General features: G+C 40.2%; 1 protein-coding gene across 1 annotated transcript in view; it reads left to right on the top strand.

Moving 5' to 3' along the window:
• Positions 1-14,732, top strand: part of cdh16 (cadherin 16, KSP-cadherin) — a 168,172-nt gene that overhangs the window by 24,097 nt on the left and 129,343 nt on the right. Inside the window, exon 4 of the mRNA XM_039763246.1 lies at positions 12,085-12,213. Within this exon, the coding sequence (XP_039619180.1) occupies positions 12,085-12,213 (129 nt within the window). The remainder of the gene's footprint in view (positions 1-12,084; positions 12,214-14,732) is intronic.

The raw sequence follows: 14,732 nt of genomic DNA, 5'->3' as shown, positions 1-14,732 counted from the left end.
TTACTCAATTGTATACCTCTTTCGTAAGTCGCTTTCAATAAATGCCAATAATCAATCAATCAACATTTATTTATATAGCACATATTCATACAAAAAAATGTAGCTCAAAGTGCTTTACAAAATTAATAGAAAAATAGAAGACACAATAAAAAATAAACATAAGTCAACATTAATTAACATAGAATAAGAGTAAGGTCCGATGGCCAGGGTGGACAGAAAAACAAAAAACTCCAAAGGCTGGAGAAAAAAATTAAATCTGTAGGGGTTCCAGACCAAGAGACCGCCCAGTCCCCTCTGGGCAATCTACCTAACATAAGTCAGACAGCCTTTCATGTCGACAATCAGTGTGACCAAAAGGTAAAGGAATTCAGACAACAGATGCGGCTCCTTTTTTCGGCAAATGTTCTTCTGTGTCATCATGTTCAACTTTATCGTGTGCTACAGCTTCAGTTTCCGCATGTTCTCTGCCCATTTTCACTGCTCAATACCTTCACTAACGCATGTACTCCGTTGCATGCATGTTTAGCGATGTAGCAGTGAAAAAGGTCCCCCCTTAAACAGTTTCCCGCTGCGCCACGTTCCGAACGCTGTTTAGACTATTTAAACCGGTATTTTGGTATAAGAAAAATCCATATCATAACAAAAATAAAAAACGGTTTTCGGTATGAACCGGCATACCTCTCAGCACTAACTGATATATCAAATTAAATGGAGCGATTGCCACCTTAAAAGAAACATCCACAAGGAGAAAGTTCAGAAAACAGTTCACTAGTATGTCTTGCTACAAAAGTCAATATGCTCATTAATTCATGTCTGTGTTTTATCAAAGTAGCCTCCTTAGGGTAATGTTTACCCCTGAAAAAACAACCCAAAAGCACAGTATTCATTTCAACCAAAAAAAAAAAAAAACTGTCTAACGAAAACACGTAAATACAAAATGTCAACATAATCACAGTCAGAAAGGAAAGTTTAGTGTCCACTGCTGCATATTTAGCATACACGCTTCACATGATAATTATTGAAATAGTCAAAACACACATAGGCACGGGTTCAGGCAAATATTGAAAGATTTGTCAATTTTTTTCGTTGCTTGTGTGTGAGATGGTAAAAACATGTCTGTGTCGACACCACCAATTACGTTATTGTAGGCTACCACCGCACAAGGCTTAGTGGCTTCCACGTTTACCCTGACATGAACATTGACAGTTGCTACATGGTGAACAACGTTTAGGGGGCTTAACGAGTACAAATTCAGCAGAAACCCCCGGCCTTTTTTTAACTGCTTTGTCAAAGCATTCAAACTCTGGAAGTTGAGTCTGCAAGGCACCAGTGCTAATAACCACTGCATCACCATACTACACTTGGGGGGGAAAGTAAATTTATATATTTTAAAAAAGTAGATTAACTTGACATTTGGTTAATTAATGTCAGTCAACATCACTTGCACTAACCCTAAATCAAACACAAGGCTTAATTCATAAAGATGCCATGAAAACACAAAGAAAGCAGACAGGAGTTAACATAACTAACCAAACAAACACAATATCAGTCTAAGATTTGATTATACTCAATAGTGCGCATGCAGTCTTGAGCAAGACTTCCAAAGAGTAATACTGAATGCATAAAACAAAATGAATCTATGTGAAAACAAAGGGTGGGATTATCTTATCACTCCCTGCTTTCCAGTTAAGGTGAAGCTGAAATTAAGTCCTTAGCAGTCTTTTTAACAAAGAATTGAGAACACAGTCAAATATATGCCATGCAGAGGTCAGCTTTTACAGATCAACTGTAGCACATATCGTGTTCAGCTCCACACAGTGGTTCTATTCACCAACCTGAGGAACCTCTGAAACTACTGGAGATGACCCAAGGCAGCGACCCAAAAACAGTCGTCAGGCAAAGCCAAGACCAAACATTACCTCCGTTGCACAAGCACCTTTACCAAGGGTTAGTAATATTTATGTTGTTATCTGCTTATTAAAACTTGTCAGATTCCTTACGTTTTAAACCCACGTTTAAGCAGTGACAAACAGGCGTGATTTAATCAGTTGTGGGATTAGTATGATTTGTTACATTAAGGGCTGCTTTTTATTTTAAACTGCTATAATTTGCAGTTATACACCAATGTGCAAATTTCCTTTAATATTATTCTATTTTATAGTTGGCTTTTTTAATGCCATTAGATGAAATTCTTTTTCGGCATTTATTTTTGTAAGCTGGAAAATGAACTTAACTGTTCCAACAATGTAGTTTTAGCAAAAAGGCATTATATTAAAAAAACAGTGTACTGGCATAAAAATGGGCACAGTTGATAACTTTCTCCATCTGCTTCATCAGTCTTGCTACCAGGAACACACCTTCATATAAAGCTTTAAAAACTGGATTGGCCGAATAAATCAATCATCCTTAGCATCAGTTAGTTAATGGATAAAATGGCAGCGACACCTGGTGAGACCAAAGCAAATGTGCAAAGCAAAATATTCCATGGACGTTTTACGTACTATTGCTGAATCGGACTCTGACTTCTCGGACTCTGAGTTTGATGCAAGTGATCTGAAGATGGAAAACGAAGTGAGGTACCAGCATCAGCCTATCAGACCCCAGCTAATTGTGGTGCTGAACACTTTCGTGTAGCTGATGCACCTACAGCAGCGTTCACCTAGGAGGACCACCACTTATGATGACAAGAGGTACAAACCATATTGCGTCACACTGCGACTGTCACCCACCTGCTGTGTGAAGACAGAGAGGTAGCCAGCCTGCCATGCCTTCCTGCTGGCCATCAAGCTGGCCCTGCGCTGCCACTGATGCCAGAGATGCTGAACAGGCACCAACAGCAGCCACAGCAAATAGCAACAGACATTTTATGTTGATTTATGTATGAAACCAGCGCATTGGGTGCTTTTCAGAAAACAGTTCTTTGGAAGAAATATTCAGCCCTCAAAGAGTTAATTGGTTGTGCATGCCTACATTTTGTACAACAACACATATAAAACGTCGTACCAAGGAAACAATAAAATTTACATAAAATATTTAAAACAGTGTATGATGTTTGCATTAGGACAAGCCATTTATTTTTTGTTCGATTTGTATATATGGCCTGAAGCAGTGTGTGACAGAAAAATATTTACAGTAAGTGCAAACTTTTTTTGGATAGCCTTTTCTCCTTATATTTCTCATACAAAAACAGGCCTGACACAAAATCTACAATTGGTTCTTGACTTCAACTCATCATTGATAATGATAATGGAATAGAATCCAGTTCCCCAAACTCAAACCAGATTAAAAAGGAAATGGGGAAAAAAAACTGAAATTGATATATATGAATTTTCCTACTTATGTAAGTTAACTAATAACTGGCACCCCAGTCCTGCAGTGTTTAACTGTGCCACCTTACACAAGCTGCGATTATAAATCCTGTAGGTTGATGTGTGTGTGGCAATGCCTTGCAAAAGCTTTGCACCTAATGCTGCCCGGAGTTTTCAGCCACCTTGAATTGGACTAAGCAACATTGAAACTGCTATATTAATAAGTAGGCAAATAAAGCAAAAAAATGTAAATGTAAATGTAAAAACATTAACAACAGTTGCCTTGCTGTCCTCCGGTATTTCCTATGACCACCTCTTCAAGTAGCTACTCCTTGACACCTCTGACACACAGTGACTTGTGGGGTGCTATCTAATTCCTTCATAAGTGCTTGACAGAGCAGAGGTTCACACCCCTGGATTTTTCCATCCAGGGCATCTCAATTGTGCTCTATAGGATGAAGGTTGAAAGAGCAGGCAGGCCAAGATAGTACCTGCTCACCAGCATTCATTCCTCAAGACAGTTGTGACAACAGAAGTGATGTGTGTGCGGGTTGGAATTGCCCTGCTGTACAGTCAGACATCTAGGAAGTGTGAGAAGAGCTCTTCTGACTGAAAACCTTGCTGTAAGGCCTGGAGTGATATAGTCTGCTGGCAGTTTCAGTAATAGAACCAGTGGCAGATCTAAAATGATCTCTCAGATGAACCAGTTCTGGTTCTGCTCTGGTGTTCTCACTCAAAGACAATCAGATCTTGGATGGTCTGCCCTTCTGGTCTTCTGATATTGCCTATATTGGCACATGATATGTCTTCCTGCTTGCAGCGTGCCACCAGCCCTCTCACTTTTCTTGGGTGACAATCACAGGTGAAGCTACAGGGAATACAGAAGGCAACACCAACCAACCTGAAACAAAGCCCCTCCATAATGCAGTCTTAAATGGAAACCCAGCAGAACTCTGTTGTTTCCTGGCCCATCCACTTTGCAGTTTCTGGCTTTGTCACTGGTGAAATTCACAACTTTATGAAATATACAGAAATCTGGCCAAGTGTGGCATTTGTATTGCTGTGATCTCACCTTTGTTTTAAAGCTTTCTTAAAGGTGAGCCAATCTGGAATTGTTTCTTCTATGCAGTCCCTCATTGCAAAAGCTGGGTTGCTGGTCATGGGGTTAAAACTACAGTTTTTGTTTTTCCAGAAGATATTACTTTTTCAGCATTTAATAAACTGAAGTCCCATGCAGTATTAGCTCCTTTTTGGCACTCATTTCTGCTTTAATTTTCTCAGTCCCTACCACACATCTGTAGCAGAAAAATTATTCCAGAAAACAGAAGGATGGATTGACATTTGATCACAAATTATTTAGGAAAAATTTTAAAAGCTACAACATTATACTTGATTGGAAATTAATAACATAAAATAAATTAATGGTTTACAATGATTGGATAGATACATCTATCTATCTATCTATCTATCTATCTATCTATCTATCTATCTATCTATCTATCTATCTATCTATCTATCTATCTATCATATTGCTGTAGAAAATAGGAAACTCCCTCTTAACCACTGGTTTGGCTATATTGGCTTTTAGATTGTTTATCGTTTTATTGTATTTTTTTACTGCATATTGGTATTTATATTTGTAACCCAGCCACAGGGGAGGCACAAACCAGTGTGTTTCTTCGTGCCGATCCCAAGCTCGGATAAATGGGGAGGGTTATGTCAGGAGGGGCATCCGGTGTAGAATTTTGCCAAATCAATATGCGGACAGCAATACAAATTTCCATACTGGATTGGTCAAGCCCCGGGTTAACAACGATCACCACCAGTACTATTAGCCAACAGGTGCTGGCGGAAATTGGGCTACTGTTGGTCGAAGAGGAAGAGTAAGGAGAAGAAGGGGGGACATGGGGGGAGGAAGGTAGAGAGAGTGAAACTGAGGGTGGGAACTTTGAATGTTGGCAGTGTGACTGGTGGGGAGAGAGTTGGCAGCTGTGATGGAGAGAAGGAAGGTTGATGTATTGTTCGTGCAGAAGACTAAATGGAGGGGGAGTGGGGCCAGGTGGATCAGAGGTGGATTGAAATAGTTCTGTCGTGGTGTGGATGGGAGGAGAAATGGGGTAGGAGTCATTCTGAAGGAACAGTATGTCAAGAGAGTTTGGAGGTGAAAAGAGTGTCAGACAGAGGGAAGATTATGAAGCAGGAAATTGGAGGTGTGATAAGGAATGTTGTTAGTGCATATACCCCGCAAGTTTGGTGTGCAATGGATGAGAAAGGAGATTTTTGGAATGAGTTGGATGAAGTGATGAACAGTGTACCCAATGGATAGAAAGTGGTGATTGGAGCGGATTTCAAAGGACATGTTGGTGAAGGGAACAGAGGAGACGAGGAGGTGATGACTAGGTATGGTGTCAAGGAGAGGAATGAAGAAAGTCTGAGGATAGTGGATTTTACCAAAAGGATGGACATGGCTATGGTGATTGCGTGTTTTGGGAAGAGGGTTATGTACAGTTTACAGGAGTGGAGGAAGATGCACAGGTAAATTACATCCTTTACAGAAGAGTAAATCTTCTGAAGGAGATTGAAGACTGCGAAGTGGTGGCAGGGGAAAGTGTAGTTAAGCAGCATAGGATGGTGGTCTGTAAGATGACGTTAGAGATCGGGAAGAGGAAGAGAGTGAGGGTAGAGCCAAGGATTGAATGGTGGAAGTTGAAAGGGGAAGACTGCAAGGTTGAGTTTGGGGAGAGGGTGAGACAGGCGCTGGGTGGTGGTGAGGAGTTGCCAGAAAGCTGGATAACTATAGCAGATGTGGTGGGAGTGACAGCGGGATGGGTGCTTGGCGTGACGTTTAGACAGAGGAAGGAGGAAAAGGAAACCTGATGGTGGAGTGGGAAAGTACAGGAGAGTGTGCAGAGGAGGAGGATGTCAGAGGAGAAGTGGGATAGTAAGAGAGATGCAGAGGTTAGACAAGAGTGCAGGGAGATAGGGTACAATATGAAGAGAGAGGTGGCGAAGGCTAAAGAAAACGCGTATGATAAGTTGTTTGAGAGGTTGGACATTAGGGAGGGACAAAAGGACCTATATCGATTGACTAGACAAAGGGACCAAACTGGGAAAGATGTGTAGCAGGTTAGGGTAATAAAGGATAAAGATGGAAACATATTTACAAGCGAGGAGAGTGTGTTCAGCAGATGGAAAGAGTACTTTGAGAGGCTTATGAATGAAGAGAACAAGAGAGAGAAGAGGTTGGATGATGTGGAGATAGTGAATCAGGAATTGCAACGGATTAGCAAGGAGGAAGTAAGGACAGCTATGAAGAGGGTGATAAATGGAAAAGCCGTTGATCCAGATGACATACCTGTGGAAGCATGGAGGTGTTTAGGAGAGATGGCAGTTGAGTTTTTAACCAGATTGTTTAATGGAATCTTGGAAAGTGAGAGGATGCCTAAAGAGTGGAGAAGAAGTGTACTGGTACCGATATTTAAGAATAAGGGGGATAACATTGATGAGCCACATCATGAAGTTATGGGAAAGAGTGGTGGAAGCTCATTTGAGAAGTGAGGTGATGATTAGTGAGCAGCAGTATGGTTTCATGCCAAGGGTGAGCGCCACAGATGTGATGTTTGCTCTGGGGGTGTTGATGGAGAGGAATGGAGAAGGTCAGAGGGAGTTGCATTGTGTCTTTGTGGACCTGGAGAAGGCTTGTGACAGGGTGCCTCGAGAGGAGCTGTGGTATTGTATGAGGAGGTCGGGAGTAGCAGAGAGGTGTGTAGGAGTTGTGCAGGATATGTACAAGGGAAGTGTGAAGGTGGTGAGGTCTGCGGTGAGAGTGACAGATGCATTCAGGTTGGAGGTGGGATTACATCAGGGATCGGCTCTGAGCCCTTTCTTATTTGCAATGGGGATGGATGGGTTGACAGACGAGATTGGACAGGAGCCCCCATGCACTATGTTGTTTGCTGATGACATTGTGATCTGTCGTGATGGTAGGGAGCAGGTTGAGGAGACCCTGGAGAGGTGGAGATATGCTGTAGAGAGGAGAGGAATGAAGGTCAGGGGGAACAAGACAGAATGCATGTGTGTGGATGAGAGGGAGGTCAGTGGAGTGGTGAGGATGCAAGGAGTAGAGTTGGCGAAGGTGGATGAGTTTGAATACTTGGGATCAACAGCACAGAGTAATGGGGAGTGTGGAGAAGAGGTGAGGAAGAGAGTGCAGGCAGGGTGGAATAAGTGGAGAAGAGTGTTGGGAGTGATTTGTGACAGACGGGTATCAGCAGTGATGAAGGGGAAGGTCTACAGGACGGTAGTGAGACCAGCTATGTTATATGGGTTGTAGATGGTGGCACTGACCAGAAGGTAGGAGACAGAGCTGGACGTGGCAGAGTTGAAGATGCTGAGATTTGTAGTGGGTGTGACGAGGATGGGTAGGATTGGAAATGAGTGTATTGAAGGGTCAGCTTAGGTTGGACGGTTGGGAGACGAAGTTGGAGAGGTGAGATTGCGTTGGTTTGGACATGTGCAGAGGAGAGATGCTGAGTATATTGGAAGAAGAATGTTGAGGATGGAGTTGCCAGGCAGCAGATAAAGAGGAAGGTCTAAGAGAAGGTTTGTGGATGTGGTGAGAGAGGACATACAGGTGATGCGTGTTGAAGAACAAGATGCAGAGGACAGAGAGATGTGGAACAGGAAGAAGATTGGTATTTATATTTGTGTCTTGACAAGGTATAAATGATGTTTTGGTCTGTATCACCGATAAAAATGTTAATATTTGTTTTGTGTGCATAATTATAGTTTTTACAGTGTATTATTGCTCTAAAATGCTCTAAAAGGGCTTTGTGTTTGAGAGGAGGAAGTTTAAACAAACTGTTTCAAACTTACAAAATTGTATTTGACACAGTTAGCTACAATACCGTATGATTGTAATTGAGGGAGGGTATAACCTTACTCATTATTAGCATTGGTATCTCAATGCTATAAACATTTAAATCCCAAGCTTCTCTGCTGTCTTTGTCGAGTCCACACATCATGTTTGTGTTGTTTTTTTTTCTTTCCAGGTAATTCATTTTTTTTAATCCCACATCTCAAAGACTTTTGAGTTATGCTAATCGGTGACCCTAAACAGGCTAGTTGTTGTTCTGTCTGCAGGGGACAGAAGGGCTTTTTAATGATGAGGATCAGGAGAAGAGCCTTGGTAAGGAAACATGCCGAGTTCAAAAGTAGTATAACGTACCAAAGACCTTTCAACATCCAGATCTCAGATAATTAAGGGATGCATGTGCCATCCTTTAAATGGTGAAATCCAGTGACGTTATCTGTTAATGCCTTCTGGATAAAATCACCATGGAAACTGCAATGCTGAATGACAGAAAATGGTGGCACCCAATATGACATTGTTTACAAAAATGATAATGGTTCTTTGGAGGCTTTAAATACAAATGTAACATCAGAAACAGAATCCCTGCGATTAAAAAAAACTAAAAAAAACAGTTTGTTCCGACAAGATGTGGAAAACACATAAAGAATTAATAACATTCTTCAGAATACTTGTGAGTGAGTCCATCCAGGCTACATGGGTTTGGCACCCTGTCCAGGGTTGGTTTCTGTCTAGTGATGCTGGGGCAGGATTTAAAGATGAATAACAATAAATATTCAATATTTCAAGACAAGATCCTTGTGCAAGGTCACTGCAAATTGTTAAGTCTGCGTATGTCTTGTATAGCACTGGAACTAACAACATGTTAGATACGCTGCACTATTTTCAGCTCCCAAATTTCTTCTTTGACTTATATAAACTGTAATCTGAAGTGGCATTTCGGCTGTCAAATTTTCCCCCAAGGTTAGTCACTTAAGTGCTCTGCTGTCGACAGCTAACGTGACTGTATTAAGCACATGCTGTGAATTTCCCAGTTTGTGTTTCATTGTGGACGAAGCAATGCCAAGGCAACATATCCAGCTGGCTTGACAAGTGACTATTACTGAAGCATTAGAGAGCTATCACAAAGAGCATGCTTGTTAATCCGCTGCGATCTGCCTTCTGGCACGTATCGCGTGAAAGCTAGCTTCACAATACAGGAAAGATTTTTGCCAATGCAGTACACAAGTAGTTGTGAGTTGCCTCAGACATTTTCAAGGAACACCATAATCATAAGCCAAAGTGTTTGGGTTGCCAACTGTCTAATAATTCATTGACAACATGCCAAGATGATGCATTGCAGAATTAACTGTGCCCACAAAAATATTATCCATCATACTATGTATCATCATACTATAGGCATACTGTATTATTTTTGCTATCTCCAAAATACAAAATTTATAATTTTGTACATTCTATGCATGTTTCTTTGTGTCTTTCTAAATGCTAGTGACATGCAGAACACCCATAATCTGTCTTTGTGTGCTCGATGGAGAAATGCTTTGGGGTTCTGGGCGGCTGATCAGTTGTTCACTCCAGGCAGGTATAGTCACCTGTAAAGAAGTTTCAGGCAGTTTGGATGAACTGCCCAACTTTGAAAGTCAGTTTACCAGACAATGACAGAATGAGCTAAACATTTAAAGAGTGTTACATGATGCCTGTCCAGTGTTAATTTATGACTCAAGTCCAGTGCTGTCATGATGGTTTCTGGATTCCCAACCTGAAATAATTTCCTTCTGAAAATTGATAATTGGATAACATTGCATGTATACTACTTTATCTTTGTGCTATTTACTTTGAATCAGCAGAATGTGACACAATTTAAGACATAATCAATAATTTATTTGACACTTCTTCCATACATAGCTCATATGAGTTTGACTTTACTATTACTGTTATTCTTAAATAAATATTTAAGACATTTTTAATGTTTGATTTTTATTTGAAGATATCCTCAGAGGCAAGTCTGTTTGTCCATCACCTTTTCTATTCTGCAAATAAAAGCAGTTTTCAGCACAGACAATACAGTAAGTCAGGATGAACAAGTTAAGAAGAACTCTGTTTCTCATTAGTGAAGCAAAGCTTTGGACATGGAGTACCCAGTTGGGACAATGAAAACAGCAAAGACATCATAGTACAGGAGAGCGGTAGTGCTGTCATGCAAATGTAATAATCCGGACACAACGAGGGGAAGGCATGCTTTCAGTGTGTGCAGGATTCCTCAAAAGGACAATATCTGCACACTGATACAGCACACTTGAGTTTTCCACTAAGCATTAAGGAACATGCTGTGACCCCAAGTAAACTGGTGACATAGCTCCTGCCACTGAGACCTACCTCTCTATGGCATACTGTGAAAAGGGCCACTCAATGGGGCTTATTAAAGACATCCATCCACCAATCCATAATGGAAGCCACTTACCGAAATACAGTCCACAATCATGCGGGGAGATTCCTGTTCTAGCAATATCACTTGAAGGTAGGAACAGTCCCAGCATTGGCTACCAGTTGTTCCTAGTTAAAGTTGGGTCTTTTTTATTCCAGGCAGAGTCAGATAAACTTGTTTGTGAAGTTTTTCACATGAAAGCTTGACGGTTGTAATGTTTGCTTCTCCCAACTTCTCACAAAAAAACAACAAAGTGCTTCTCTGTGGGTCTTTTCCAAACTAAAAAAACAGACAACACTCCTTTTTGTGTCATTAAAAATTGTTTCACTTGTCGTGGAATCTGCTTTTATAATGACATTAACTGTTTTAAAGTTCTGCAGTGTCATTTCTTGGATCAGTAAATATGGCTCAAACAGGAGGAACAAACTTTTGTTTTAACATACACTCTTCACTTTTACTTTTCATCAGTCTGTCTCTGAACACAATTTATAAAAGAGCTCAGTTATTGCTTTTAGTTACAACAAATATCAGTACCTGTATGTATTACTGGAAAGTTTATTTTTTAATTAAATAATAGGTTTCCTTTTTCATTTGATATTTTAATGTCTGTTAATTTTGTTGCTATAATTATTTTTATTATTCATGAATTGCAGTTCAGGCCCAAGTACTGCTTGTTGTTTCCATACTTGTTACTTTCCACATTTCAAAGATGCTCAGGTTAGATTATTTAGCAGCTCTAGCCTAGCATTGTTATATCTGAGTATTGGCTCCTGCCTTGTTTATGGCCTCTTTATCAAAATAAGTGGGTTTGGAAAAGAAATGAATGGATGAATTCTTAGAAAGGTGCGATTTAAAAGTGTTTTTTTTTGCTATTATTGTCACCTTAACACTATAGATTCAAATTCAATGATTAAGCCATATCTACATATAATGAGCACAATCTGCAGTTAGATTTCACCCAGTCTCTAACCTCCTGGGACAGAGGGAGTAATGCAGGCTGTCTCTTTCATCTGGTGCTGAGTGGAAAAGCCTGACACCTTTCTCTTTGACTCTTACCACCCAGAATAGAATGCCTGGCAGCTGCTGGATTATGTTCATTTTAATTCTTTTCTTGACTTTGCTCTTGTAATTTTCAGAAAGCACTGTGTGATAGTGAGCACTATAAAAAAGTTGTATTAAAATGAATGAATTCTTTTAATCACAAATTCAACTATCCATGGATATCTTCAGGCTAATTTGTAAAGTGTTCTGGTATCTCACAGTATCAATTAACAGTCATGCTATGTGGCACCTTTAATAGTGAGCACCATCCAAACTACTTTATGTATACTGAACAGCATTTACACTTTGTGAAACTTTTAAGCCAGCTAATTGACTTGCTGAAGGTCACGCAATGACCAAGTGCAGCTTTATCGATTAAGACCCTGTCGATAGCAACCATGGGATTTTAATTCTTGTTATTAAACTAATTGTTCCTTCAGATTCCTTGCCAGTCCACATGCAACTTCACTCTGGAAGGAAATGAGAATGACATATTTGGTATAGATTCAGGATTCATTTCCATCACTATGCCATTGGACAGAGAAGAAACACCTTCTTATACACTGCAGGTATGTAAAATGTTACCAAGAGATTCCTTTATTATTGAGAGCTCAAAGCTCTCTTACATAATAATAATAATAATAATAATAATAATAATAATAATAATAATAATAATAATAATAAATACTAAAATTAAAAAAAAGTTATGCTGCTGTTCTATTTTTATATGATGTCATTTATATAGAACTATAGCCACAGTACCTGTCAAAGACAGGTAATAGAATAATTGAAAAACATTTGTTATCTCTTGCCCAATGTGTACTTTTACTGCTTTTCTCTGTATTTGCGTGTATGAATGTCTCATACTTGTTGCTTCCTCTCTTGAGCACATTTCTGCAAAGCCAACTTGTTAGTCTCTGTTTTGAGGTGGCTTTCTCGCATCCTGTCTGGTTTTATATTTGCTGTGTTTAAAGGCGACTCTCTCAGCATTCCTTGAATGCCTTTACTCCTTCTTCTCATTGCGTTACCAAAGCCAAACTGACCGATCAGATTGCTCAGAGGTACTGGACACACAGACCATAATGTTTTATTATATAGTTGTCAGTTACTCTCTTAGATTATAACCTAAAAGAGCAATTAAGCTCAATTTCAAATTTATATTGTAATATGTTAATTTGATACATATTCATTTCTTTGCTATCATGCAGAGCTTAAGAACATCCAGATTTCTCTTTTGATAAAAATTAAAATGAAGTTTTTTGGGGCTGTCTGGAAAAGCATGTTATGATTACTGAATGAATCCACCTAGCCACATTATGTACCAAAGTTGACAATGTTTAAGGAAAAACACATCTGGCTTGAACTTTAAGTGGCACAAAAATGAGTCACTTTACATTGCATTCGGAAAGTATTCACAGCACATCACTTTTCCCACATTTTGTTATGTTACAGCCTTATTCCAAAATGGATTAAATTCATTTTTTTCCTCAGAATTCTACACACAACACCCCATAATGACAACGTGAAAAAAGTTTACTTGAGGTTTTTGCAAATTTATTAAAAATAAAAAAACTGAGAAATCACATGTACATAAGTATTCACAGCCTTTGCTCAATACTTTGTCGATGCACCTTTGGCAGCAATTACAGCCTCAAGTCTTTTTGAATATGATGCCAAAAGTTTGGCACACCTATCCTTGGCCAGTTTTGCCCATTCCTCTTTGCAGCACCTCTCAAGCTCCATCAGGTTGGATGGGAAGCGTCAGTGCACAACCATTTTAAGATCTCTCCAGAGATGTTCAATCGGATTCAAGTCTGGGCTCTGGCTGCGCCACTCAAAGACATTCACAGAGTTGTCCAGAAGCCACTCCTTTGATATCTTGGCTGTGTGCTTAGGGTCGTTGTCCTGCTGAAAGATGAACCGTTGCCCCAGTCTGAGGTCAAGAGCACTCTGGAGCAGGTTTTCAACCAAGATGTCTCTGTACATTGCTGCAGTCATCTTTCCCTTTATCCTGACTAGTCTCCCAGTTCCTGCCGCTGAAAAACATCCCACAGCATGATGCTGCCACCACCATGCTTCACTGTAGGGATGGTATTGGCCTGGTAATGAGCAGTGGCCTGGTTTCCTCCAAACGTGATGCCTGGCATTCACACCAAAGAGTTCAATCTTTGTCTCATCAGACCAGAGAATTTTGTTTCTCATGGTCTGAGAGTCATTCAGGTGCCTTTTGGCAAACTCCAGGCGGGCTGCCATGTGCCTTTTACTAAGGAGTGGCTTCCGTCTGGCCACTCTACCATACAGGCCTGATTGGTGGATTGCTGCAGTGATGGTTGTCCATCTGGAAGATTCTCCTCTCTCCACAGAGGACCTCTGGAGCTCTGACACAGTGACCATCGGGTTCTTGGTCACCTCCCTGACTAAGGCCCTTCTTCCCTGATCGCTCAGTTTAGATGGCCGGACAGCTCTAGGAAGAGTCCTGGTGGTTTCGAACTTCTTCCACTTACGGATGATGGAGGCCACTGTGCTCATTGGGACCTTCAAAGCAGCAGAAATTTTTCTGTAACCTTCCCCAGATTTGTGCCTCGATACAATCCTGTCTCAGAGGTCGACAGATAATTCCTTTGACTTCATGCTTGGTTTGTGCTCTGACATGAACTGTCAACTGTGGGACCTTATATAGACAGGTGTGTGCCTTTCCAAATCAGGTCCAATCAACTGAATTTACCACAGGTGGACTCCAATGAAGCTGCAGAAACATCTCAAGGATGATCAGGGGAAACAGGATGCACCTGAGCTCAATTTTGAGCTTCATGGCAAAGACTGTGAATACTTATGTACATGTGCTTTCTCAATTTTTTTATTTTTAATAAATTTGCAAAAATCTCTGGTATACTTTTTTCATGTTGTCATTATGGGGTGTTGTATGTGGAATTCTGAGGAAAAAAATTAATTTAATCCATTTTGGAATAAGCCTGTAACATAACAAAATGTGGAAAAAGTGATGCGCTGTGAATACTTTCCGGATACACTGTATCAATTACAATGTAGCAGCTAAAGAGTTAGAGTCACAAAAAGCAAAATACCACAA

This window comes from Polypterus senegalus, chromosome 9 (assembly GCF_016835505.1).
Source record: "Polypterus senegalus isolate Bchr_013 chromosome 9, ASM1683550v1, whole genome shotgun sequence".
Taxonomy (NCBI): Eukaryota; Metazoa; Chordata; class Cladistia; order Polypteriformes; family Polypteridae; genus Polypterus; species Polypterus senegalus.
The sequence above is the reverse complement of the archived record's forward strand: the minus strand, read 5'-3'. Positions and strand labels throughout refer to the sequence as shown.